Raw genomic sequence first — 21,954 nt, forward strand, 5'->3', positions numbered from 1 at the left:
AGGATGAAATTGGAGAGTGATGAGTTTGAAATGGATAGAAGGGAGCGAGGTTAGAAAAATAGACGGCGTAACAGAAAGGGGGGGTGGGAGTGGGAGAGAAAATGAGAAAACAGCGGGACAAAAGGACGGGCACACGTACGAGCTCATTTTGTCCGACCGCACCGGGGGGAACAGTTCACCGTGTTCCACACTGAACAATTGCTAGTGTTCCCTTGTGATAGTTTGACAGTGATGTTAATGCCTCATTAAAAGTACGGCGAGAGAGAGAGAGAGAGAGAGAGAGAGAGAGAGAGAGAGAGAGAGAGAGAGAGAGAGACAGCAGCTCGGCACCGGAGGTTTTTGTGGAACATCTCTTCAAAAAAGCAGCACCTCCGTTAATTAATCTCCACAGATGGAGACACCTTGGCTGCTTTCCAGACGCGGCAAAGATAAGTGCTGGGAATCGTGGCGAGGCACGCATCGGAAAGGCCTTCAAACGATCCGGGGGGGGGGGGGGGGAGGCGCGATTTTTGCAGGACAATCCGGAATGGTTCGTCGACGTCATCGGAGGGTCGGGCACTCGTTTGCCAAGTGGCTGAACTCCTGAGGAAATCGGGAGTCCGAAACTGGCAATTATCACAGCCTGAGGCGAAAACACCGTGGCATGGGGTGGCACTGTGGACGGAAGGCTTTACACAACAGATCTGTGGACGCCAGAGATGGCGGGGACGGATCGAAACGGTATGCGAAAATATCTCAGTCGATACCAATACATAAATGAAGCCGCTAGTTCTGACGTGAAAGATGTTCTAAAGCTTAACATTCCCTTGCAGTAGATACAGTCACAGCTGCTTGGGCTGCAACAATAAAAGAGAATAGAAATAGATCTTCACTCCTGTATGAAGCATGAAAGGAGGGCTTACATGATCTTATATCTTGAGTCGGTTACATTCATCGACGTCCTTTGCTACAAAAAAAAATGTGTTTTTTAACAGAGAGGAAAGCAATTGCTGTTTTTTTTTTTTGCTGCTGCGCTCGCACTCTGCATGCTCTATTAGATGGCGAGGTGATAATAGTCCCAATTCCCGTCTCTGTTGGCACAGCTTTCAGACTTGGATGACATCGCATATATACTCGCCTCTCCGTTTTCTACTGCGAGGCAAAGCAAAATGAATCATATTTCATTTTACATGGCATTTTCGAATGGCCATGACTCCACACGAGACGTGTGAGACGGAGACACGAGACGCCGTCTCGTGACACGGCGGAGGACAGGAGAATCGGCGCGTGAGAGCGCCATTAGAAGTGACAGACTCGGGAGAGTCAGGATTCACAACACGACACGCAAGTGTCAACAGTGACCTGAATAACCGGCCGGAATAGAACAGACATGGTGAAACATATATCCGGCAAACGCTAAAACACGGCACCGGCACCCACCTGTCATTGTCGACGCTCCTGAAGCCGGGGAGGATGTGCCTGAAGCTGGAGTTGCGGTCCAGTTTGGGTTGACTCTTGGTGCGTTTTATGGAACCCTTCAGCCGGCGACTTAGAAAGCCCTGACGGAGAGAGAGAGAGAGAGAGAGAGACAGAGAGAGAGAGAGAGAGAGAGAGAGAGAGAGAGAGAGAGAGAGAGAGAGAAAGGGAGGGAGAGAGAGACAGACAATAAGACGGTGTCTCTGCCACTTTGCGAGGGAAGTCTCCGGGATGTCAATCGTGGAGCTCACACCCGGCAGCAGGACGGAACATATTAACACAGACATTTGCGCTCGGCTTGCTAAATTCCGTGTGTCATGTGCAGTTATAACACGTAATGCATGAGTATAGATCTTCATGTGACGTTCACAGATGGGGGGGGGGGGCGAGGACAAGGTCAAAGACTATGAAACTACAAACACATTCACGCACACAGGGCCTTGACGAAAGATTCTCAAAGCAGAATCACAGATTGATTCCCACAGCAGTAATTACGTCAGCGCTTGCGGAAATTAATTCAAACGGATACACCCCCTTTATTAGTTTTTCTCGTTCCTCTCTTTGTCTGAGTCTGTGTGTTTACTTCTTCTAACATCTGCAATCACACTCCCACCCCCCCCACCCCAAGCAACTCGCTGTCTCCATGGCAACTGTGGCTGGCATTAAGAGACGAGAGAGTATGAGACAAATGAGATGTGGTGCAGAAACGACAGGCTGTTGCAAGTTTTTTGAAGGAAGATCAGAATGAAGAAGAGGTTTGAGCAAAGAGTGTGTAAAGGAGAGTAGATGAGGAAGGAGACGGAACTTAACGAGCAAAGGGGGGGGGGGGGGGGGGGGCTAAACCAGGTATGGCGTTCAGGCTCAGGTGTAGCTTTGGAAACGACACACACACACAGCGGCGTATTCACAGGCCGAACAATAGCCTGAACACCTTTCAAGAGCCGCAGCGTGGCGAGGAGACAAGACGGAGACAGGAGACGCGCCGCTCGACGACCTCCCTCGGTCCCAGTCAGGCCATTAACACACCTGTATAATTACCACCTACAGCGTGAATAGGTCGCCGCGGGCCACAATGGAAGAGGGATAATTAGAGAGAGGCTTGGCAGACGGCCTGCCAGCTGATCACAGAGGAGCCGCCACGGCATCCTGATGAACAACACCTGTCATCTGTGGAACTCTTGTGGGCTCGGGAACAAAGACTCGCTAATGTCAGTGTATGCCTGCTCACACGGGAGCGTCTCCGTTCAGTGCGAGCGAACCCAAAATAATAGCTGTCCGACTCCGACGCCGCGGCGCCTATTTTTAGGAGCGTTCACACCGGCCAAAAATGAGAAGATGCTCAAGAGGAGGAGCGGAGGAGCCGCTGAACGCTCAGAGGACGAATTTGCGCACGGCGGCGTGGAAAGCTGGAGGGAAAATATCTCGAAAACAAAGTAAGTATTAAAAGGGCACTCCGCCAGTTCCTATACGCGTGAAGTTCAGGAACGCTACTCAGCCGGAGAAAACAGTTCTCCCCGTGGCTCTGGAGGGAGGAAAAACAACTGGAGTGTGAGCTCGGAGGCGTACAGATTTATAGCAGAAGGCCTGCGTTAGAAAACATGGATATGGAGTTTGAATAAAGAGGGAACTTCCCAGGCAGGGGGAAGTCTAAGAGAGATGTTACTGAGGGCACAGAGCACTGATTTATTGTACTGCAAAAAAAAACAACTTGTACTTTGAAGAACCAGAGTACACCACATCCTGTGTGCAATTAGATGTTGAAGTATGAAAATGGGACAAGGAGTAGCGCTGCTACTGCTGCTGCTACTGCAAAGGGTCTGGGAGGGTCATTTGAACTCCTATCGTCACTTGGAATCCGTCTGTTTGTCGTTCATCGCGATCAGGAGCGAGGTGCTTCGTGGTCGCGATAGTAAGTCGGACACGGTGGTACGAAGCGGGGCTGCAGAGGGCTTACTATGGCCACCAGGTAGAAACTGTTGTTCAGGGGCTTTTAGCTGAAACTGAACAGGGCCGAGTGAGGTCACTGCTGTTTGGGAACAAAACTGCCACATGACGCTCTCTCTCTCCTCTCTCTCTCTCTCTCTCCTCTCTCTCTCTCTCTCTCTCTCCCTCTCCATCTTCTCTTTCCCTCCCCTTAGCCGTCGCTCACTCCATATGTGTCTGCGTAACGTGTGGGCATGTGGCTAGATTAGCATTAGGCACCGTTCTGAACAAAGACAAACATGAGTCAGACTGTGCAGAGGGAATATGGTCGTCTACGACTGCATTTCGCACCCCCCCCCCCCCCTCCAGATCAGCTCCTTCAGAACACACAAGAGGATTTTTTTTTTTTTTTTGACTTTCTGATGGCAATGATGGCGCTGCAGCAGAACAACACCCACGCGCTCTTGTATGCGCAAACAGTGACACACACACCTTTTCCTCATTTCTGGATATCACTCAAAATCACCTCCGGATTTATAGTAATTCCACGCCTCCTCCCCGTAGGCCCACGGAGAAGAGGAGGAGGATCTGTGCCTGCTGCTGTTGGTATATTCACAGCTGACAAATTAAAACGCTTCTTTTTTTTTTTCTCTCTCTCTCTCCTCCATCCGCGGAAATAAGTCGGCGAAGAGAAACCTGTCCCTGTAGGCGAGGCAGATTGATTAGTGGCTGCTTGTTCTGTTTTTACTTCTCTGCTTGCCCTGATGGATGGACTCTGGAGGACGGAGGGAGAAAGGGAAACAGAACGGAGAGGAAGAGAGAGAGAGAGAGAGAGAGAGAGAGAGAGAGAGAGAGAGAGAGAGAGAGACGTCAGGAAGATACACCAACCTGTGATTGCTCTGATTATTTTGCATTCCTCGCTCTCCCTTTCAGCCACTCCAGAGCATGCGGACGGCGATGCGACATTATTAAAAAAGCCGCCGCTCTCTAATTCAGTCGGCCTGTCAGAGCCCTTGCAGAGCTATTGCACAGGTCAAAAGGTCAGCAGATATTAACGGCCTGCTTCCTCGCTTACAATCAGTCAGGAAGGAAGACTGATGCCTGTATTAACACCGGATTAAACCCCCGCGGGAGACACCGAAAAGTGTTAGCATTTAATTTGCCTCGACCGCCAGCTCATATGAGATGATTGAGAGAGCGAGAGAAAGAAATATAGATGTATGCAGGAAGAGGGGGAAAAAAAACGATAGTGAAATAGAGGAGAGGACAGATATGGAGGTGAGAATAGTCAAAAGAAATGACAGTGATTGCTTGCCAGAGAGGGATAAGCTCTAGGAGCGGGACAAATGGAAAAAGTGCAGCACAATGTGTGGGTGGCAGAGCATGAGCTGATAGAAAGAGCAATAGAATGAAACTAAATGGGGGGGGGGGGGGGGGGGTGGGGGGGGGCTGTTTGGATCACAAAACACTTCAACAAGCCTTTACGATTAGTTTAAGGCCGCAAAATCTACCACATCAGCTTCCATATGGCGTTGTGCGCGTGATAACGTGGTTATCTCGCCTCTTCATTTTGCTCTCCAAGTGCACGAGATTACTGCATTTAACTGTAAAATGTGGCCGACAAACGACAAAATATTTCAATGTCAGTTTTTCCCCAATTTCCTGGAGACCTAATTTGCCTCCCCTACCTACGTCACAAAGAATACACCAACCCCCATCCGACAGGTATATTCAGACAGAACGAGCTTTTCAACGTTTAAAGCATTGAAGGTGTCCCAGCAGAAACCTGAAACACCCTTAGGAGGAGGACAATAAGCGGACGTGGCCAGAGACTACAAAAGTGACACCTAATGAGATTTCACGCATTGCATCATTGTTCTATTGTGTGGTAAAGAAACTGGTAAATTTGACTTATGGGAATACAATTTCCCTGCGAGCTTGGTTAAATAACGCCTATAAATATCAATGCATGAACGAAAGAAGAATAAAAGATTCAACACAGGACATAAACACTGTTGAGATCCCTCCATTAATTCATTTCTGCTTGGCTCTTGCACATCATTGGTCGGCTGTAGCGCCCGAAACCTTTCGCGTCTCATTTTTTTTGCAAACACACACTTACACACAGAAACATGATAAGGCCATTACAGCCAGTGCAACCTGACAGGGGGCATTACAGTGTCACATGTCAGCGTGAATTCCAACGAGCGTCTTTAATTATTCCGCATTTCTACGGCTGACAGCTAATTAGCGGAAGGAAGGGGGATGGATTAATCTGACTCAACATGCGTCCTCAAAGGGGAGGGGAGGGGAGGGAGAGGCTGGGGTTTTTTTTTACCTCCGGCCCCCTCGGCGTACTGCGCCGGCTCCAGAGGGTATTTTGACGGCCCTAGAAAGAACGTGTTCGTCCATATTTGCCATGTCACCATGTTTACAGTGCGGGATGTGTGTTAGCTTTCCTCTGAGCGAGACAGGCCTGCATACTTGATTGTAATCTCAGCCTGTCCAAGCCCATTAAGTCACCACTAAGAGGACAGCTCAATTTTATCGCTGGGCTTTTTTTTTTCTTCATGAAATTAAAGCAAATGCTTGCAACAAGTTAATTCTATTCCCTTGGCTTGGCAATTCCAGGCTTCCCTAATGGAGAGCTGATAGAATCAGTGCCTGGACAATCAGCAGGGTGTTCCCTGCTTCCACATCCACCCCTCTTGTCCACCTCAAGCACAACCTGATGAAAACAAGAGACATACCTGTCCAATTAGACCCCCTGCTATTATCTGAGAGGAGAGGGGAGGAAGGTAGGGGGGGGGGGGGGGGGGGGGGGGGGGAGTCGGGGAGAGATTGGATAAGGAGCTAAGTCAACAATTGAGAATCATCCAGCCAGCTGGTGCAATCAGCGGAACGAGGACGTGACGGACTTAGATAAGGTTTGTTTGTCCGCTCTTTAAACAAGTACTGAATAAGAGAAACCGCCAAGTTCCAACTTTTGCATTTAACCGCGCGCAATCTTCTAGTATTTCTGAATTGGCCGTGGAAGATTAGGCTTTGGAGAGATTTTACTTTTCTTGCATGCCTACTGGGGAGAAATTGTTTTGGAGAAGAGCTGGAGGATGTGCTTACGACTGTGTGTGTGTGTGTGTGTGTGTAGCATCCATTTGTGTGTGCAGACAGTGAACCCAGTCTCTGCAAAAGAACATGATGAGAAAAACATTTTGACAGATTTAGCTCAAGGCCTAGGAGGGGTACTTTAGATGTCACCGCAACTCTTTTCACTGGAGGGAGAGCCGTGAGGGGCGGTTTTGTCATTGCTAATAGTGGGAGATGCAGGAGAGACGGAGGAGAATACGGCACGTCTTCCTGTTTGCATTCCTACGTGGTGTGTGTGTGTGTGTGTGCCATCATGCTCGTCCCTTTATCCACCCATACTGTGTTTTTTTTCTCTCCTGTAAGAGCATCCATTTGAAATATCGGCAAATATGTGATGATGATCAACGCAATTTTTTTCCGTGAAATCTAACTTGTTTACGTGTTTTACATCCAACGAAAGTTGATGAAAAAGTTGCTATGAGGAACTTGGTTGACTGTGCTACCATCAAGGTCCAGAGGGGGGCAGTACGATGAAACAGTGGGTCGAACATTGTCTGGGGATGCTTTCTTCAGCCAAGAAGTTACTGCTGCTTAGCAATGAGCCCACAGAGGTAAGTTAAGTGGTCATGTGATTGAGACAGGATGACTTTGCTGCAGTGCTCCCCCCCCCCCCCCCCCGCCCCCCCGCCCCTCTTCTTCCCTGGAGAGTACAAGGGAGCAGTGTAACAGACACTTAATCAATATTTAGCCCCTCTATCTGACCCTTCCTGTCTCTATAAGCTTTTTATTCTTCTCTTCTTTTATATATATATTTCTCTCTATATCCACTCATTGATTCCTGGTCACGTCAAAATAACACGACTCAATGACTCAATTCACATTCATGAGACAGAAAAAAGACACTTCTTTACATGAGCAGATGAGAGTTCTCTAGCTTATCAGGCTGTGGTGATGTTTATCAACTCTTCAGTAAAGTTAAAACTGTTCATGAGACACTTTATTCTCACTCTGCAGGCGGTCCACCACCAGTGGTTCTAGCTTTTATTCTGTTTTATTTATGTGTTTTTTTTTACTCCCCTCAATCTGTCTCTTTTAGAGATAAACACTACATGATGGTGAACGTTGAGTGACAGAAATAAGAATATCTTTTTTGTATTTATGTATTTTAGCCTGTACCTGCTCTGCCCTTACAGCAAAAAGGCTGAAAGTTACCATGCTGTTGGATGATTGTCTGTGAGTCTGAGTGCTCTTGGTCCTGCTGGCCTAACATCTACTGTTTACAGTTCATCTCCAGGTTTGTCATCTCCCCGCTCGTTACTTATTAAATGCCAATATGCACAGCTAATTGCTAATTAGCGTGAAATTGATGACTCATAGCGGGAATTTTTTTTTTTTTTGCTTCATTAACTGGCTGTTTATCTATTGAATTAAACATGGCAGAAAGCGTACCGGATTGGAATTAGAGAAAGATGACAGACAAAGAACTGCTCTCTGTGTGTGTGTGTGTGTGTGTGTGTGTGTGTGTGTGTGTGTCTGTGTGAAGAGGAAGAGAGACAGTTTGCTTATAAGCGAGCGAGTGACTGTGGGAGGTGTGGGAGCGTGCGCGTCGGCTCACGTGCGCGTCGGCTCACATGAAGCATGTTGAAATTATTCAGTGTGTGATGCAATGAAAAAAATCACCCAGGATGTAAAAATAAATAAAAAAAGGCAGTGGAGGATGGCGCGCTGAACATAAAACCCACGATGTGGAGATGTGTGAGGTGTAGACGCCAAACATCAAAGGCCCCATTCCAACATTTGAAGTAAATGAGTTTCAGATTGGCACGGGTCCATCTGGACACCAGACCAAACCCCTGTAGACATCGATACACATACGGCAAACTAAGGTGGAGACACAACAGACACAGAACACAGAGACTACGATGCAATTAAAAAAAACAAACTCACAGTACTCACGGTGACTCTGAAAGGTGTGGCAGCCGTGGACGTAGCCTCCATAGCGGGTGCGTTCTTGTCTGAGGAGCTGCCTGGCATGCTGCGTCGGCGTCCCGTCCTCTCTGGAGGAGACTCTGCAGAACACAGACAGATCTTTTAAACTTTCCTTTTCTTCCTCAACTGTGTGTAGCTCGACATTTTTGGGAAGTGAGAGTCACAGGAGAAGATTGATACCGCTCAAGGCAATTAGCTTAGCTTAGCTTAGCTTAGCTTAACTTTGCGTAAACACTGTAAGCAAGGGAGATGGCTAGCTAGGCTCCCTCAAAGGTTGTCCCAATGGACTCAGGCTGCTTCAAGAGGAAGTTTGGATACGAGATATGAAGCATTCAACGTGTGCCGCGTGCACTTCAGATAAAAGGCAAATGTTGTATGAGAATATGCAAAAATACATGTTTGAGTGTGCATCACTGGACCGTGTAAAGGCCTTCTACTCCCTAAATGAGTCCATTCAGGGAGTAAAAAGAATGTTGCTTTCCATTCCTGATTATCCCTGTTCACTGATAACTTATGTTATCTTCATTTCATCATGAATCTGTCAATCTAACGCTTTCTCTTTACTTGGAAACAGCGCAGAGCAGCATAGAATCAGATCAGTATCAAAGAGTAGTTCTGGGAGTCACAGACTGCGCAAAAAAGCAGCAAATCTGGACACGTCCTGAAGGAATGTTGCGTGTTTCCACTCATATGTACGGAGCAAACCATCACCATATTAGTCATTTGGCAAAGATTTTATAACCTCAAATGGTGAATGGAAAGCTGTTCAGACCACGACGTTCTGTGCACGAACCTGCAAAACTTTAAGAACAAGACATCCTGACATGTCACAGTTCCCGGCTGGGTCAACACAGAGACAAACATTAATATAAAAACAAGCCCGAAACAGAACATGTGAAGAACTAGTTCAGACACACTGATACAATCTTTTGAAACACACTGGGTCGGTTGCATCACTGAGTCCTTGTTAGAATATTTAAATGAGATCTTTGACTGTCTGCAGCATTGTATCTAATGGAATTAGTGGCAGTGTGACTCTAATAGGATGAAATTATGAAGCAACTCCTCCTCCTCTCTCTCTCTCTCACACACACACACACACACACACACACACACACACACACACACACACACTGTAGTATATCATATGGATAAGGAGGTTATATAAGTTAAAGATGTATGAATTTACACATACGCTGGTTTAAATACCGGCTTCAGCTAAATGAGGACCGTAGTGATCCGATACCGCGATGATATTACTAAACATTGGCCGTACCAAATTATGTGCCAAAAAAGTCATATGTCATTTGCATATGGAGCATCTCTAATCAGCCCTCGGAGTGTGGCGTGTCTGTCAAGCTGAGCTGTGCTAAATTAGCTGTCTGCTGTTCAACAGGCTGGTTTGTCTGACTTTAGCGCACGCTTGTAATTGAAGAATGAATGGTGGGAAAAGCGCTTCCTGCTGAACCCCCGTAAATTGTCAGCTTCGCATAAACATAAACGCAGTCCGCGACATCAAAACAAGCAGACGGACGCGACGCGCTCCGACACGGAGCAGACGTCCTCCCGTCGCAAAATCAAAATCTCTGTAATTGAAAAGCGGAGCCATCTGGACCCTCCGAGCAGCGATCCAATGCTCTGTGGAGGTGAGGAGGATTTTGAAACTAGCTCGGCCTTTGGTGTCACAGAGACATGTTACGACTCGTGACGGACTGACAATGAGACGTGGTCCAAGTCTGTCAGAGCAAGTCTCGAGTACTTGAAGGAGAGTCCGTGTCGAGTTAGTCTCCATAAACAAATTACAAGTCTCTGAATCCTGTCTTTTGAAATCATTTTCTTTTGAAAGCTGTGTTAAGCTCTACTTGGATGTATTCTTATTTGCAGACTTAAGCCTGACTTAAGTCCAAAGCTGCGATCAAATAGTTGCTGTTTTTTTTCGCTTAGGAAGGTTCCAAACTGACCGAAATGATCTGGAAGTATCTAAGTGGCAGCCATGATAAGAGAGCTAAGAGCAAAGGAAAGGAGCTTCGGGTGCTTCTGCTCTTATCTCCTTTACCACACGTTACACCGGACCGTTCTTTATGCGAGGAGACAATTACACAATTCCTCGCGGCAGCCACATTTAAAGCGACGCACCATTAGGCCTTCGACAACATTCACCATCGCCGTGTCATGGTACTCTGCGGATAGATTGAGGACATTCTTCTTGGGAGGGGTGAGTCCGACTTGGACGGGAGTCTCTGACTTGAACCGCGCGGCGCCGGACGTGTCGCTGCAGCCTCCTCAAACTGACACATCCTTCCGCCCACCGTCACGGGAGGGCAGTTGGAATCTCTCAGCACCGCCGTTATCTTTTCCTCGGTCTTGTAAATTCTCCTAGACAGCTTTTCCTTGACCTCGTGTACTTTTCCATCGAGGTCAAGGAAACCTGGTTAGGAAAAGACATAGGATGTCATTTTTGTACTATTTGACCGCAGCCCGAGTCTACAACCGTTACCGTAAGTCCGAAAGAGGCCACGACCCACATGTGCAAAGTACAGCGTCTTCATTTGCAGCAGTGATAAGCTGGGTCCCGACCCGTCCTGGAGACGGCGGTTTCATGCATACAAATCACCAGCGATATATATATATATATATATTTATATATATATATATATATATATATATATATATCACTGATGTCTATGCCTGCCTAATGGAGTTTTTTTCCCCCAACATCTGACTCTTCATCTTCAGTCGTCTCACTGAGGATCGCAGCTCAGGATGAAATGTTCCGACTAGAAACAGTAACAAATGACTCTAAACGATATCAGGAAATTAATGCGTGGGGGAAGTGGGGCACATGAAAACACGATCAATCAATCACGGTTGCAACATTTAATAAAAAACTGGTATACTAACAGAACATCTCACTTCCTCTTCATAATAAATAAACACGGTGGTATTGAAATGTCTGCTGCCATGACAACACGTTTATTTAATCCATTTGAATGTAAAAAAAAAAGGGGGGCTGATGAGGTAATCATGCACATTGCCTGAATTAAATCAGCGGCGTGAATTTCCTCTTTTTCGTCAGAAACTATTCTCTGCGCTCAACTTCGCTGGATTTACCCCTCCAGTCTTCTTAATTCCTTCACGCAAAATCTCCCCGCTTGTACACAGCTGGCTGCTCCGAGCTCAGAGGAGAGCTCACACACACACACACACACACACACACACACACACACACACACACACACACAAACACACACACAAACACACACACACACACACAAACACACATCATTTAGTTGTGAACTAATTGCTGTGTGAAATTGCAGTGTGCGCTGTCCACATGTTGTCACCATCTGGGTGTAATGCATCTTAACAAATGCATGGAAAATGTCCCTTGCCATAACTCGCTCATGTGTCTCTGACTCCACCCCCCCGCCCCCCGCCCCCCCGACAGCAAATGGTAAACACGCACTCGCGCCCAATATAAACTTCAATTAAAAGCACAACTTCCCGAAAACCGGAGTAATCATCAAAAGAGCCGTTTAGCGCGGCGTGCGGTGGCTGGTTTCAGATTGTTAACACTTTCTAAATGGTTCTGAACAACTGCTGTTGATTAAGCTGTTTTCATCTGAAGTTGTACGAGGGAGCATCTAGAATAACCGTGTCAATCAAAAGAGGGCCCACAGGCAACGGCCGGCGTGTCAAAAGGTGAGGCGTCTTTTGAACGACCGAATCTATTCCCCCCCCCCATATCGTTTCCTTCATTTCCTTATCTCCCACCTTCTCTTCTCTTATCGCGGCCGCATAATTGTCGTTCTCCTTTCGCGAATCCACTTTCCTTCCTCTGTGCTCACTCCAGATTATCGTTATCTTCGAACCTCCGTATCCCAAAAAAATGTTCTTTGCTGTATCACCACAACATCACCTCCTACGTCAAATCAAAATTCTCCTCCGTCCTCACCTCCTCTTTGCCGCTATTCTCTGCCCTTTCACGTTCCCCCCCCAAAAAAAGTCACACCACCGCCTTCCTCCTCCTCCTCCATCATCATATCCCCACAAAATAGAGCCATCACTCTGCCTTGATTCCACTCACCTCTGGGCTTACTCACAGTTGTTTAATGGGACCCTGAAAATGCCAGTGAGAGCCCTGGGGGAGACATAAAGCTGCACAGACGGCATAGATAATAGTCACCTGCTTTTCTTGTGTGCGCACAGGAGTGAGTGTGTGTCACGGGTCTGGCCCTCAGAGATAGGTGCAGCGTACAGCCTGGGAGTGAGAAACATCTCTTTGTGAACATGAAAGATTAAGCAAAATGAATAAAGTGTGAAAAGGAATAGTTTGACTTTTTTTTGGGGAAATTGTCTGTTCTCCTTCCACTCGTCAATCCACCCACCCACCTACCCGCCCATCCATCGTTCTATCGTACCCAAAGCTCCGCCTTCCTTCTATTAACATTCAGTTATACTTTGACTGTTTGGGAAAATGTTTGCTCTGTTGCAGATTGTCGCTATACATCCATCCATCCATCTGTCTATCCACCCACCCATCCATCCATCTGTCTATCCACCCATCCACCCATCTGTCTATCCACCCATCCACCCATCCATCTATCTGTCTATCCACCCATCCACCCATCCATCCATCTGTCTATCCATCCATCCATCCATCATCCACCCTTCCACCCATCGTTCTATCGTACCCAAAGCTCCGCCTTCCCTCTATTAACATTCAGTTATACTTTGACTGTTTGGGAAAATGTTCGCCTCTGTTGCAGATTGTCGCTATACATCCGTCCATCTGTCCATCTGTCCATCTGTCATCTATCCACCCATCCATCCATCCATCATCCACCCGTCCACCCATCGTTCTATCGTAGCCAAAAGCTCTTCCATTCAGTCAGATAGGTCACTTTTCACAGTTCCTGCTCCGTCCAGTGACCGGTGCCAGCTACCGATCCCTTCCTCTCAGGACCTCAGCAGCCACAGGATGTTACAGCGAGTAGACGAAAGGTTCAAATCTCTCTCCTACTTCTAAAACAACAAAGAGTCAATAATAAGACAAACGTTGTGTGCGTTGCTACGGGACGAGGTGTGAGGTGTGCAGGTAAACCGGTGGCTACCAAGACTGTCAGAAGGCTGACAGGCTGACATAGCATCTAGTTAATCATCTGAGGGGGAAACAAAGCTGCGCTCGGTATAACAGCAACGACAGTTGGCTTTTTGAACACGTGTTCTTTTTGCCTGGATTGCCATGCTGCATGTGGCTGAGTGATACGTTTCACAAGCTTGTAAGCAAGTTGTCTTTGTTCTTGTTGTTGCACAATTTATTTAATCTGCCCGCAAATGATGGCGACTTGAAAAGAAACCTCCGGCGTCCAACGCTCTGAACTGCTGGTGTCACGCTGGTAAACTGCTGACTCATTTCATCGACTATTAATATCAAAATATTACAATAGCCGCTTTAAAGTGCATTATTGGAACGAGGGCGGACAGGTAATCCGAGCTGGGTTTGAGTTACAAATCATCAGCGGCAGCGTGTGAAGTCGACGCTTCAACATCTCTACACGGTGCTGAAGAAGAGCCTCCAAAGAGAATGCAGAGTTCTTGTGTTGTGACAGGAGGGAAAATCAGAGGGGAATTCAAACGCACACGCACGCACACGCACCCACACACACACACACACACACACACACACACTCTCTGTGGGCCGGTGAAATGTGCAGAAAAAAAAAAAAATCACAGGCTGTCAAGCTGTGTTTACTGTGTTCTCTCTACCTGGAGGACTATCTTTTTCTCGGTCCGCCCCCGCCTCTCATCCTCCCTCCCTCACAAATACATCACTTTTCTGTCCTCCCCCCCCCCCCCCCCCCTCAAGAACAAGACAACTAGAACTCGTCTTGACTGGCTGATAGTGCCGCATGAATAAAAAATAAAAAATAAAAAGCTCCGTCTGTCTCTGGAATATAAACTGTGAATTAATGTCAATCAACGAGCAAATCTCCCAGAAAGATTTATTTATTTTTCATTTATTTTGTCAGGAGGCACAAGGCTCATTACTGGAGTATCTGACTCTGCTGGTTTACGGAGGTCACAGTGGAGTTCCTCACCATTTTACAGGCACGATAGAGAGAGAGAGCGTTTCCTTGTATGTGAGTGTGTGAGATTGTGTGTTAGATTGTGTGTGTGTGTGTGTGGGGGGGGGGGGGGGGGGGGTGCACAGAGACTCCAATGTGTTAACGCTGAGCTGAGTGAGGACGGGGCTGGACTTGTGACCTGTGAGACGTGGTATTTACACCAGCGCAGAGATGATGGGGCGATAAAGAGGTGCCGCTCCCGTCTCCGTGGACACGAGGGAGTTAAAGAGAATCGCCTCTTAACGTTCCGCTAACACTCTCTGAGGCTGACCGCGTGGCGGGGGAACATCACAGAGGGGCCTGAATTTAGACCGGAAGTCAGAATAAATAGAAATCTAGAAAAGTTTGCGAGACAAAAGTTCAGACATCGGGGAGCATCGAGCGACACCGCAGCGAATCTGAGCCGCATTCTATATTCGACCCCGTTTCCAGCGAGAGGGGCTCCGCTTCATGTTTAGTTTGGCACACGCACGCCTTTGTCTGCAGAGTGTTACGGGAAGGCAGAGGAGAAGGGTGGCGGTGGATGAGGAAGAGGAGGAGGAGAAGGAGGAGGAGGAGGAGGAAGAAGAGTGGGCTGCAGGAGGAGGAAGTTTGTGTTTGTGCAGAGGGCGACGCAGCAGCAACATTCCTCCGGCGGGCGGACTGAGATCACACCGACTTCAATAACATCCACCAGCAGACACACAGATATGAAACAAACATCAGCGTCATTGAGATCGGAATTTATGGATTTTCAACATATTTTTCACTAGATTTTTTTTTCTCATTCTTCATTGCTTTGTTGCATATTGTGGTACGTGAGCTTGACCTTTGTCAAGCTCTGGGGAAACACAAGGAGAACCATGGCTAGACAAATCCAACGGTGTCATGACGGCACACTTCATGCTCCAACTGTAACTGTGCGCGCGCACACACACACACACACACACACACACACACACACACACACACACACACACACACACACACACACACAAGCATGTGAAAATATCTACGCTTCACTTGCACAGTCTGCTGTACGTCGACAGGCTGTTTTCAGGACGATGGGATGGCAATGATTCCCCCCCCCCAAAAAAAAAAAAATCATTCCCAGGCTCTGGCTCTTGTAATCTCAGTTGATATATATATATGGATTACGGGGAGGATTAGCCTGCACCTGTCCTCCTGTTATTGGGAGTCTTTTGGGTGCTCAGAAGCGCCGCGTCATCTTGGCCCGTCTCCATGATTCACCAGGCTGAGGGGGGGGGGCAGGCAAGGACACGGACCCCAGAGACGAGACTGAAATCAGACGTAATCCTGGGTTAAACATTGCGATGATGAGGAGAGTTCTGGAGCTCTCTCTTCTCTGCTTCGTCTCTATATCCACTGTCTCTCCGTCTCGTCTGCTTCCCATTATATGGTCTCAGAGGAGATGGATCCTATAATACAGACCTGACAAAGTAGATGGGAAGTACTTGTCCTCTGTTTTAACTTTTAACTATCTCATATATATATAGCTATATATCTATATATATATATTCTCCTGCCCCTTGGCCTGACAGTATATGCTGAAAATTAAGGCAAAATGATCAAAGAATGAGGTTGCCTGCGCTGATTAGCGAAGCCTTTGTTTTACTGAAACGAGACCTTAATCTCGGAGAGGATGCTCGGGCGCAAAACTGCAAAAACAGATCAAAGGACTAATCTGTTAGAGAGAAAACAGGAAACGTGATTCCATTGGCCGTGAAGTTAAGTCCTGAACTTGGCACTACTTAGCTCTAAATCCCTGCATTTTAATATTTAAATCACATTAACACTGTGGGACACAAATCATTCCAGCCTTCCTGTGTATACAAATGTGGGAAACTGAGTCATTGTGAAATGTCTTGTGTTGACGCGGCCATGTTCCCCATCTAACCGCTTGATGGTCTGTCCTCAGTTCCCATCAGCACGCACACACACACACACACACACACACACACACACACACACACACACACACACACACACACACACGCAAAACAAAAATCTGGCTACATCATAAACAGCCTGACAGAAACTAAGCGTGACGCAGTAGCACAGATCAAAAGTGTTGCTCGATAATGACCCACTGAGAATATGATTACGTGCGATAACTGTCAGCGGTAATGCATTATTGAGTTGTTATTGAGGAGTTCAAATGGGAATCGTGCGAGCTGCTGGCTGTAACTCTTTCTTCACTGGGTTCCACTTCGCTTCTTGTTACCGCGCGCTGCGGCGTCCGGCGCCCTCACCGCGAGCGGCCCGCAGAGCCTGTAGGTCCGTCTGTGTTGTTCATAGAGAACCTCCTCTTCATTTCTAAAGCCTACCTCTGTGGACGCCGTGTGCTGGACTTACCACACCAGTACAACTGGACCACATTTGTGTTACTGTTCTGCAATTGTCACCATTAAACTTCCTCTGCTAACGTTTTTTGTTCAGTATCTCCTTCCCTTTCCTGTCATTTTTTCCTTTCTCCGCTTTGTTTTAGCTCTTCCTAGTGTTGACAGAATACCACCATTGTGACCGATCGCCTCATCCTCTAACATGTCATTTTTGATTTTTATTATAATGTAAGACAAAACAACAAATTGCCCTTTTAAACCAGTAGCTGAACATTTTGGGAAATACGCTTACCGCTCTTATTAAGCTGGAGCCAGGAGGCGGCTAGCTTAGCTTAGCATACAGACCGGTAACAGGGGGGGAAACAGATAGCCCGGCTCTGTTTAAAGGTCGCAACATTTGCTTGAGTTTGACTGTAAGAAAGGGAATGGATGTCAAGTATGTGGAGGCCTTCAAAAGTACAGTAAGTGAAGGTCTCTGTGTGTGTGTGTGTGTGTGTGTGTGTGTGTGTGTGTTTATGGAAAGAAAACTAGGAGGGCAAGTTACAACCAGCTGGTTTGGGTTATACTCCTATGGGGGTGGGGGGGGGGGGGGGGGGGGGGGGGGGTGGGGGCAGTCTATCTGATACCATCCAAAAACAATATGATGACAAGCAATAACGGCTCCACTCAGCCAAGTAAGAGCAAAGAAAGACGAGACACTTTGATCCACTTTTTCAGAGACCTAATTCTCCCACCAAAGCGTCTCTCGATACGAGATCGGAAAGTTTAGTAGCGCCGGGACAACTTTTCTATGGGTTCTGTAAGTCCTTTACAATTTAAAGATGTTACATCTCATACAAAGACCGCAGATAAAAAGAGACAGATTATAAATTCTGTTTGCGAAAAAATGGCAGTATTCCATTTTTTTTTTTTTCCCTCCACAGGACGATTCAGAACAAAGAGTTTGATTGCATCAAGAGTTTTTTTTTTTTCCGAAACGCGGCGGCATAACAAGTCAGAACAGACAATGTTCTCTCTCGTTCTCCGCCGTCCTCCCTCGGAGATAAGCAGTCATTTTGTATGTAAATGTCACAGACCTCTGCGAAAGAAGGGGAAAACGGAGCCGGAGAGAGTGAACCGAACTGATACAGAGGTTGTTGTTTTTTTTTTTTTCCATTCGCAGATAATGACGCGCTGAGGAAAACAATGAACACATGAGGTCATGCAGCTGCCACCTGATCGGCGACAGTGTGTACACACCGAGAGGGGGCAACAGTAACTTCCTCAAGATAACTCGCAGAGCTGCTCCAACAAAAACACACTTTTTTTTTTTTTTTTTTTTTTTTTTTTTTAATGCGCCGCTGCCGGGCTTCTTGAATGAGACACATTTCGGCGATATCACATCATCTGTAGTTCCAGGCACACAGGAGTGTTTACTGGAGAGAAAACGTCTTATTGCAACCAGTTAAGAGAAAACATACACACACACTGAGAGGCGGGGGCGCTCTGAAGAACACTGTCCAACTGCGTTTATGTAAATTCTAGAGATGCGTAAATATTGCAATAAGTGATAGAGTGAATTTCTGGAAATTTGGACCCCACCAGATGGAAATGTCTGTTTTCTTTTGTTGTTTGTTTTTTTTTGCTAGTCTAGTGAATTATAAATGCCCTGGCGTTGTGATTTCACTACCAGTGTTGTGTAACCAAGATCCCTGGTTTCCATGATCGGGGAAGCGGGGTTAGAGAATCCGGTTTCAAATTTGGATTTTTTTTTTTTTTTATAGCACATGTGCATGACGAAGACCTGCAACTGCCACCTGAGTGCAGCAGAAATAATGTGGAAACACTAGGCTAACATTGTGGTGGTGGGTACTTTTAACTCAGTACTGACTCAAATAGCTCGATCAGGCAATGGGCCAGTCTGGTATCGGGTACCATTATTCAAATAGATAACACATACAAGAATAAATACAGATACAAATATTGATTACAGCGACTTTTAAAGGTCCAGCGTGTAGGAGAACTACAGTGGCCGACGCGGAAACATTCATTTCTAGAGCCAGTGTTTGGTTTTGGCCGCTCTGGGCCACCGTAGTAACACGGCGGTGCAACATAGTGGACTCCGTGAAGAGGACCCGCTCCGTATGTAGATACACACGTCTCATTCTGAGCAAACGGAAAACACAACAATTGTTATTATTTTAAGAAAACCACTTATTATTTGATTACATTTCTGCCAATAGGCCCCGCTAAATGCTACGCACTGGCCCTTTAAGAAAGAGGAACAAAAGAGGAACACGAGTCACTTGTTGCATGAAGTATTACTTTTAAATTAAAAATAAAACACCGCCTGTGATGCGAATCCAAAGACATACTCTCTAACATTCTTTGTAGCTTTAATAATCACTTGCTTCCCATTGATTCACTTATAATAGTCTGATGAATCCTGCCAACTGATCCACATAAAAGCCTCTAGAACGCACTGATGCACGACCACACACATGCAGTTACAAGTTTAGGGACTTCTTTCAACTATTCCGACCACAAAAATCAAAGTGTGCATTGCTTCTCAACAGTGGTTTTTTTTTTTTTTTCCTCCTTCATCTGGGAACAACCTCCGCTCATGTGCAGCGTGTAAAAGGTTTTGTGAGGGGAGTTCGCACTTAGCGCCGCAAAGATCAAGGCGGAGTGTGTTGACCTGTGTGTCTTTTGCGCATGAGCTCAAAATGCATGAGCGCATGTGTGCTTTTTTTTTTTTGTTGCTAACTGAATGACACAGACGGAAGACTTCAAAGCGTCTCTTTCATCAGACAGAGAAGCAAACAAATCAGGCACCTGCAAACTCTGTTTGTCTCTTTCGCATGACCATGGCGGTCTTTGTCTGTCTGTGACTATGGAAGACAAACTACGCTTACATAATGGTATAAAAAAAACAACCAACGAAACAAGATACAAGGCTCAGTTTGAGCGATGGCGAGCCCGGCGTTTTGTCTCGAGAAAGTTTGCATCATATCCACGGCAACCGAGCAACAGATGCGCAACAGTCTTTTACTTAACATCTTGGCTGGCAAGTTGCAGCAGTTCAACTTGGAATAGAAATCAATCGGCGGGAGATTTCAGAGATATTTCTGTTGTGAGCAAACTTGAGCCAAGCCTTGGGGGGCAGACTTATCACTCTAACCCCTGCAGTTCAAACAGCGCCTCCAGCAGCGACTACAACTTGTACTGAGAGGCAGAAAAAGGCAGCAAAGTGAAAGAGACGGAGCACTCGAGAACATGGGCCAACAGGAGAAAAAGAAGAAGTAGTTATTCAGTGCAGAAAACTAACTTACTGCCTTAAAGTGTTTTTTGGGTTGTTGTTTTTTTTTTGGGGGGGGGGGGGGGGGGGGGTGGAGTTGCTAGGAACTCCAATGTTCACAGACAAAGCGCCCTGAACAGGGTGGGACCCGGCAAGTTGACACTTAGCTGAGAGCTGTCAAGTGCTGGTGGTGCAATTTCAGAGAAATCATCACCTTGTGAATAGTGACGCCAAACTGTCATCGCACTGTGAGGAGCAAAAAAATAATAAAAAATACACATCGGCACGAGTGGAGCCTTGCCATGGCTTCAAATAGTAATGTAAATAGTAATGTTACTATAAATGTGAACAATATGGAGGTTAAAACGTGTGGCTTGCACAGTACATCCTACATATACGCTCTGTCAAAACAAGTACGTGAGCCGCAGTATCTTCTGAACTTTATCAGCAACAGTGTAGTTACTACACTGAGTGTTGTGGCTCTACGAGGCTAAAACTGCTGCATGGGGGAACTTCTCTCTCTTTTTTTTTTTTTTTTTTTTTTAGCAGCGGTAGTATTTATTACCCCTGCTGGCAGGCGGCCTGGTGCGGCTGCGGGACCGGCTCCGCTGACGCTGCAGTCGGGACTTGCCCAGGAATCTGTAGTAGTACGAGGGTCTCCCAGACCCCTTCCTGGTGACCCCAGCCATGGTATGCTGGTTTCCAACCTGAAGCCCGCCGACGACAAGATATCTTCAGCAGCGCTCGAAAAAAAAAACAACAAGTCCTCTTGAATCTCTGGTGTCGGTGCAGATAAACTCCAGGCACTGTTCTGCAGGACTCTTCACATTAAGAGTCCTCTCGCAGACGATCACGGGCTACTCAAGTTAAAGTCCTCATGGGTTGCGCAGTGATCAAATCCACGCCGTTGTGACACCATTTCCCATTGCAGAAAGAGAAGATTCAAACCATCAAACACCCACAGAGTCCTCGTGGATCGTGTCGTGATCAAATCCACTCCATCGTGGAACCGCTTTCCCTCATTGGAGAGAGGGAGAGAGAAGATTAACACATCAAACATCCACCTCTGTGCAAGACTAGTGTCCTGTCCCCACAAGCCAGGCTTAAGCTCCACCTTTTGAACACTCCCCCTCAAAGTTTCCCACAGTGGGACCCCCAGAGGCACGATGTCCGGAATACTGTGTGAGTGTGTGTGTATCCTGAATGACAGGAAAAGCTGTTGCTGTTCCCAGTGACCGAGAGCACCAAAGGAATTTTATAGACAGTGGCAGAAAAGCCAGAGCCTCTTTTTCATGAAGCGGCAAAGGGAGTACTCTTGAAAACACACTTGTGTACATCCACAAACCACTATCTCCAACTCCTGTGACTCTGTGCGTAACAGAGAGAGAGAGAGAGAGAGAGAGAGAGAGAGAGAGAGAGAGAGAGAGAGAGAGAGAGAGAGAGAGAGAGAGCGCTTTGTGTTTGAGAACAACAGGAGAAAAGTTTGGGCTGTGTAGAAAACATGCATAGAAAATGGATTTGGTGGAATGGAGTCAACGAGACAGCAGATTACAGAAGGTTGTACTCCTTCCCTCCATCGACCGCGCTAATCTGCTACAGACTCACAGGTAAGACAGCATCTGGTGCAGCAGGAAAGTCTGACATAAAACGAAAAAAAACTCTCTCACTGCAAGCGACTCCTGATCCAGTGACTTAGGCCGAGTCGTGTTTCCTGGTTTTACAACTTAACCGCTGTAATTTGCCTCCCTGGGCA

The 21,954-nt window shown here is 46.7% G+C and overlaps 1 protein-coding gene across 1 annotated transcript; it reads right to left on the bottom strand.

The window, feature by feature from the left end:
* Positions 1–540: 540 nt before the first annotated feature.
* Positions 541–21,277, bottom strand: LOC137883587 (disabled homolog 2-interacting protein-like). Its single transcript, XM_068725125.1, has 4 exons — positions 20,767–21,277; positions 8,422–8,534; positions 1,170–1,538; positions 541–582 (listed from the first exon to the last, which is right to left on the bottom strand). Exons 1-4 carry the CDS (start codon positions 20,888–20,890, stop codon positions 541–543), a joined length of 648 nt encoding a protein of 215 aa, XP_068581226.1. The 5' UTR covers positions 20,891–21,277.
* Between the last annotated feature and the right edge of the window lie 677 nt (positions 21,278–21,954).

This window comes from Cebidichthys violaceus, unplaced genomic scaffold (assembly GCF_023349555.1).
Source record: "Cebidichthys violaceus isolate CVI_PGR_0920_01 unplaced genomic scaffold, fCebVio1.0.p SCAF_332, whole genome shotgun sequence".
In the NCBI taxonomy this organism is placed as follows: domain Eukaryota; kingdom Metazoa; phylum Chordata; class Actinopteri; order Perciformes; family Stichaeidae; genus Cebidichthys; species Cebidichthys violaceus.

Excerpts from the sequence above, each read along its gene's own strand:
- LOC137883587 (XM_068725125.1), bottom strand. The coding sequence starts at position 20,890 with ATGGCTGGGGTCACCAGGAAGGGGTCTGGGAGACCCTCGTACTACTAC. Across the intron at positions 8,535-20,766 it reads CAGGCCGCCTGCCAGCAGGG|AGTCTCCTCCAGAGAGGACG; the intron begins GTAATAAATACT and ends TGTGTTCTGCAG. Across the intron at positions 583-1,169 it reads TGGCCATTCGAAAATGCCAT|GAGTTCAGCCACTTGGCAAA; the intron begins GTAAAATGAAAT and ends CGATTTCCTCAG.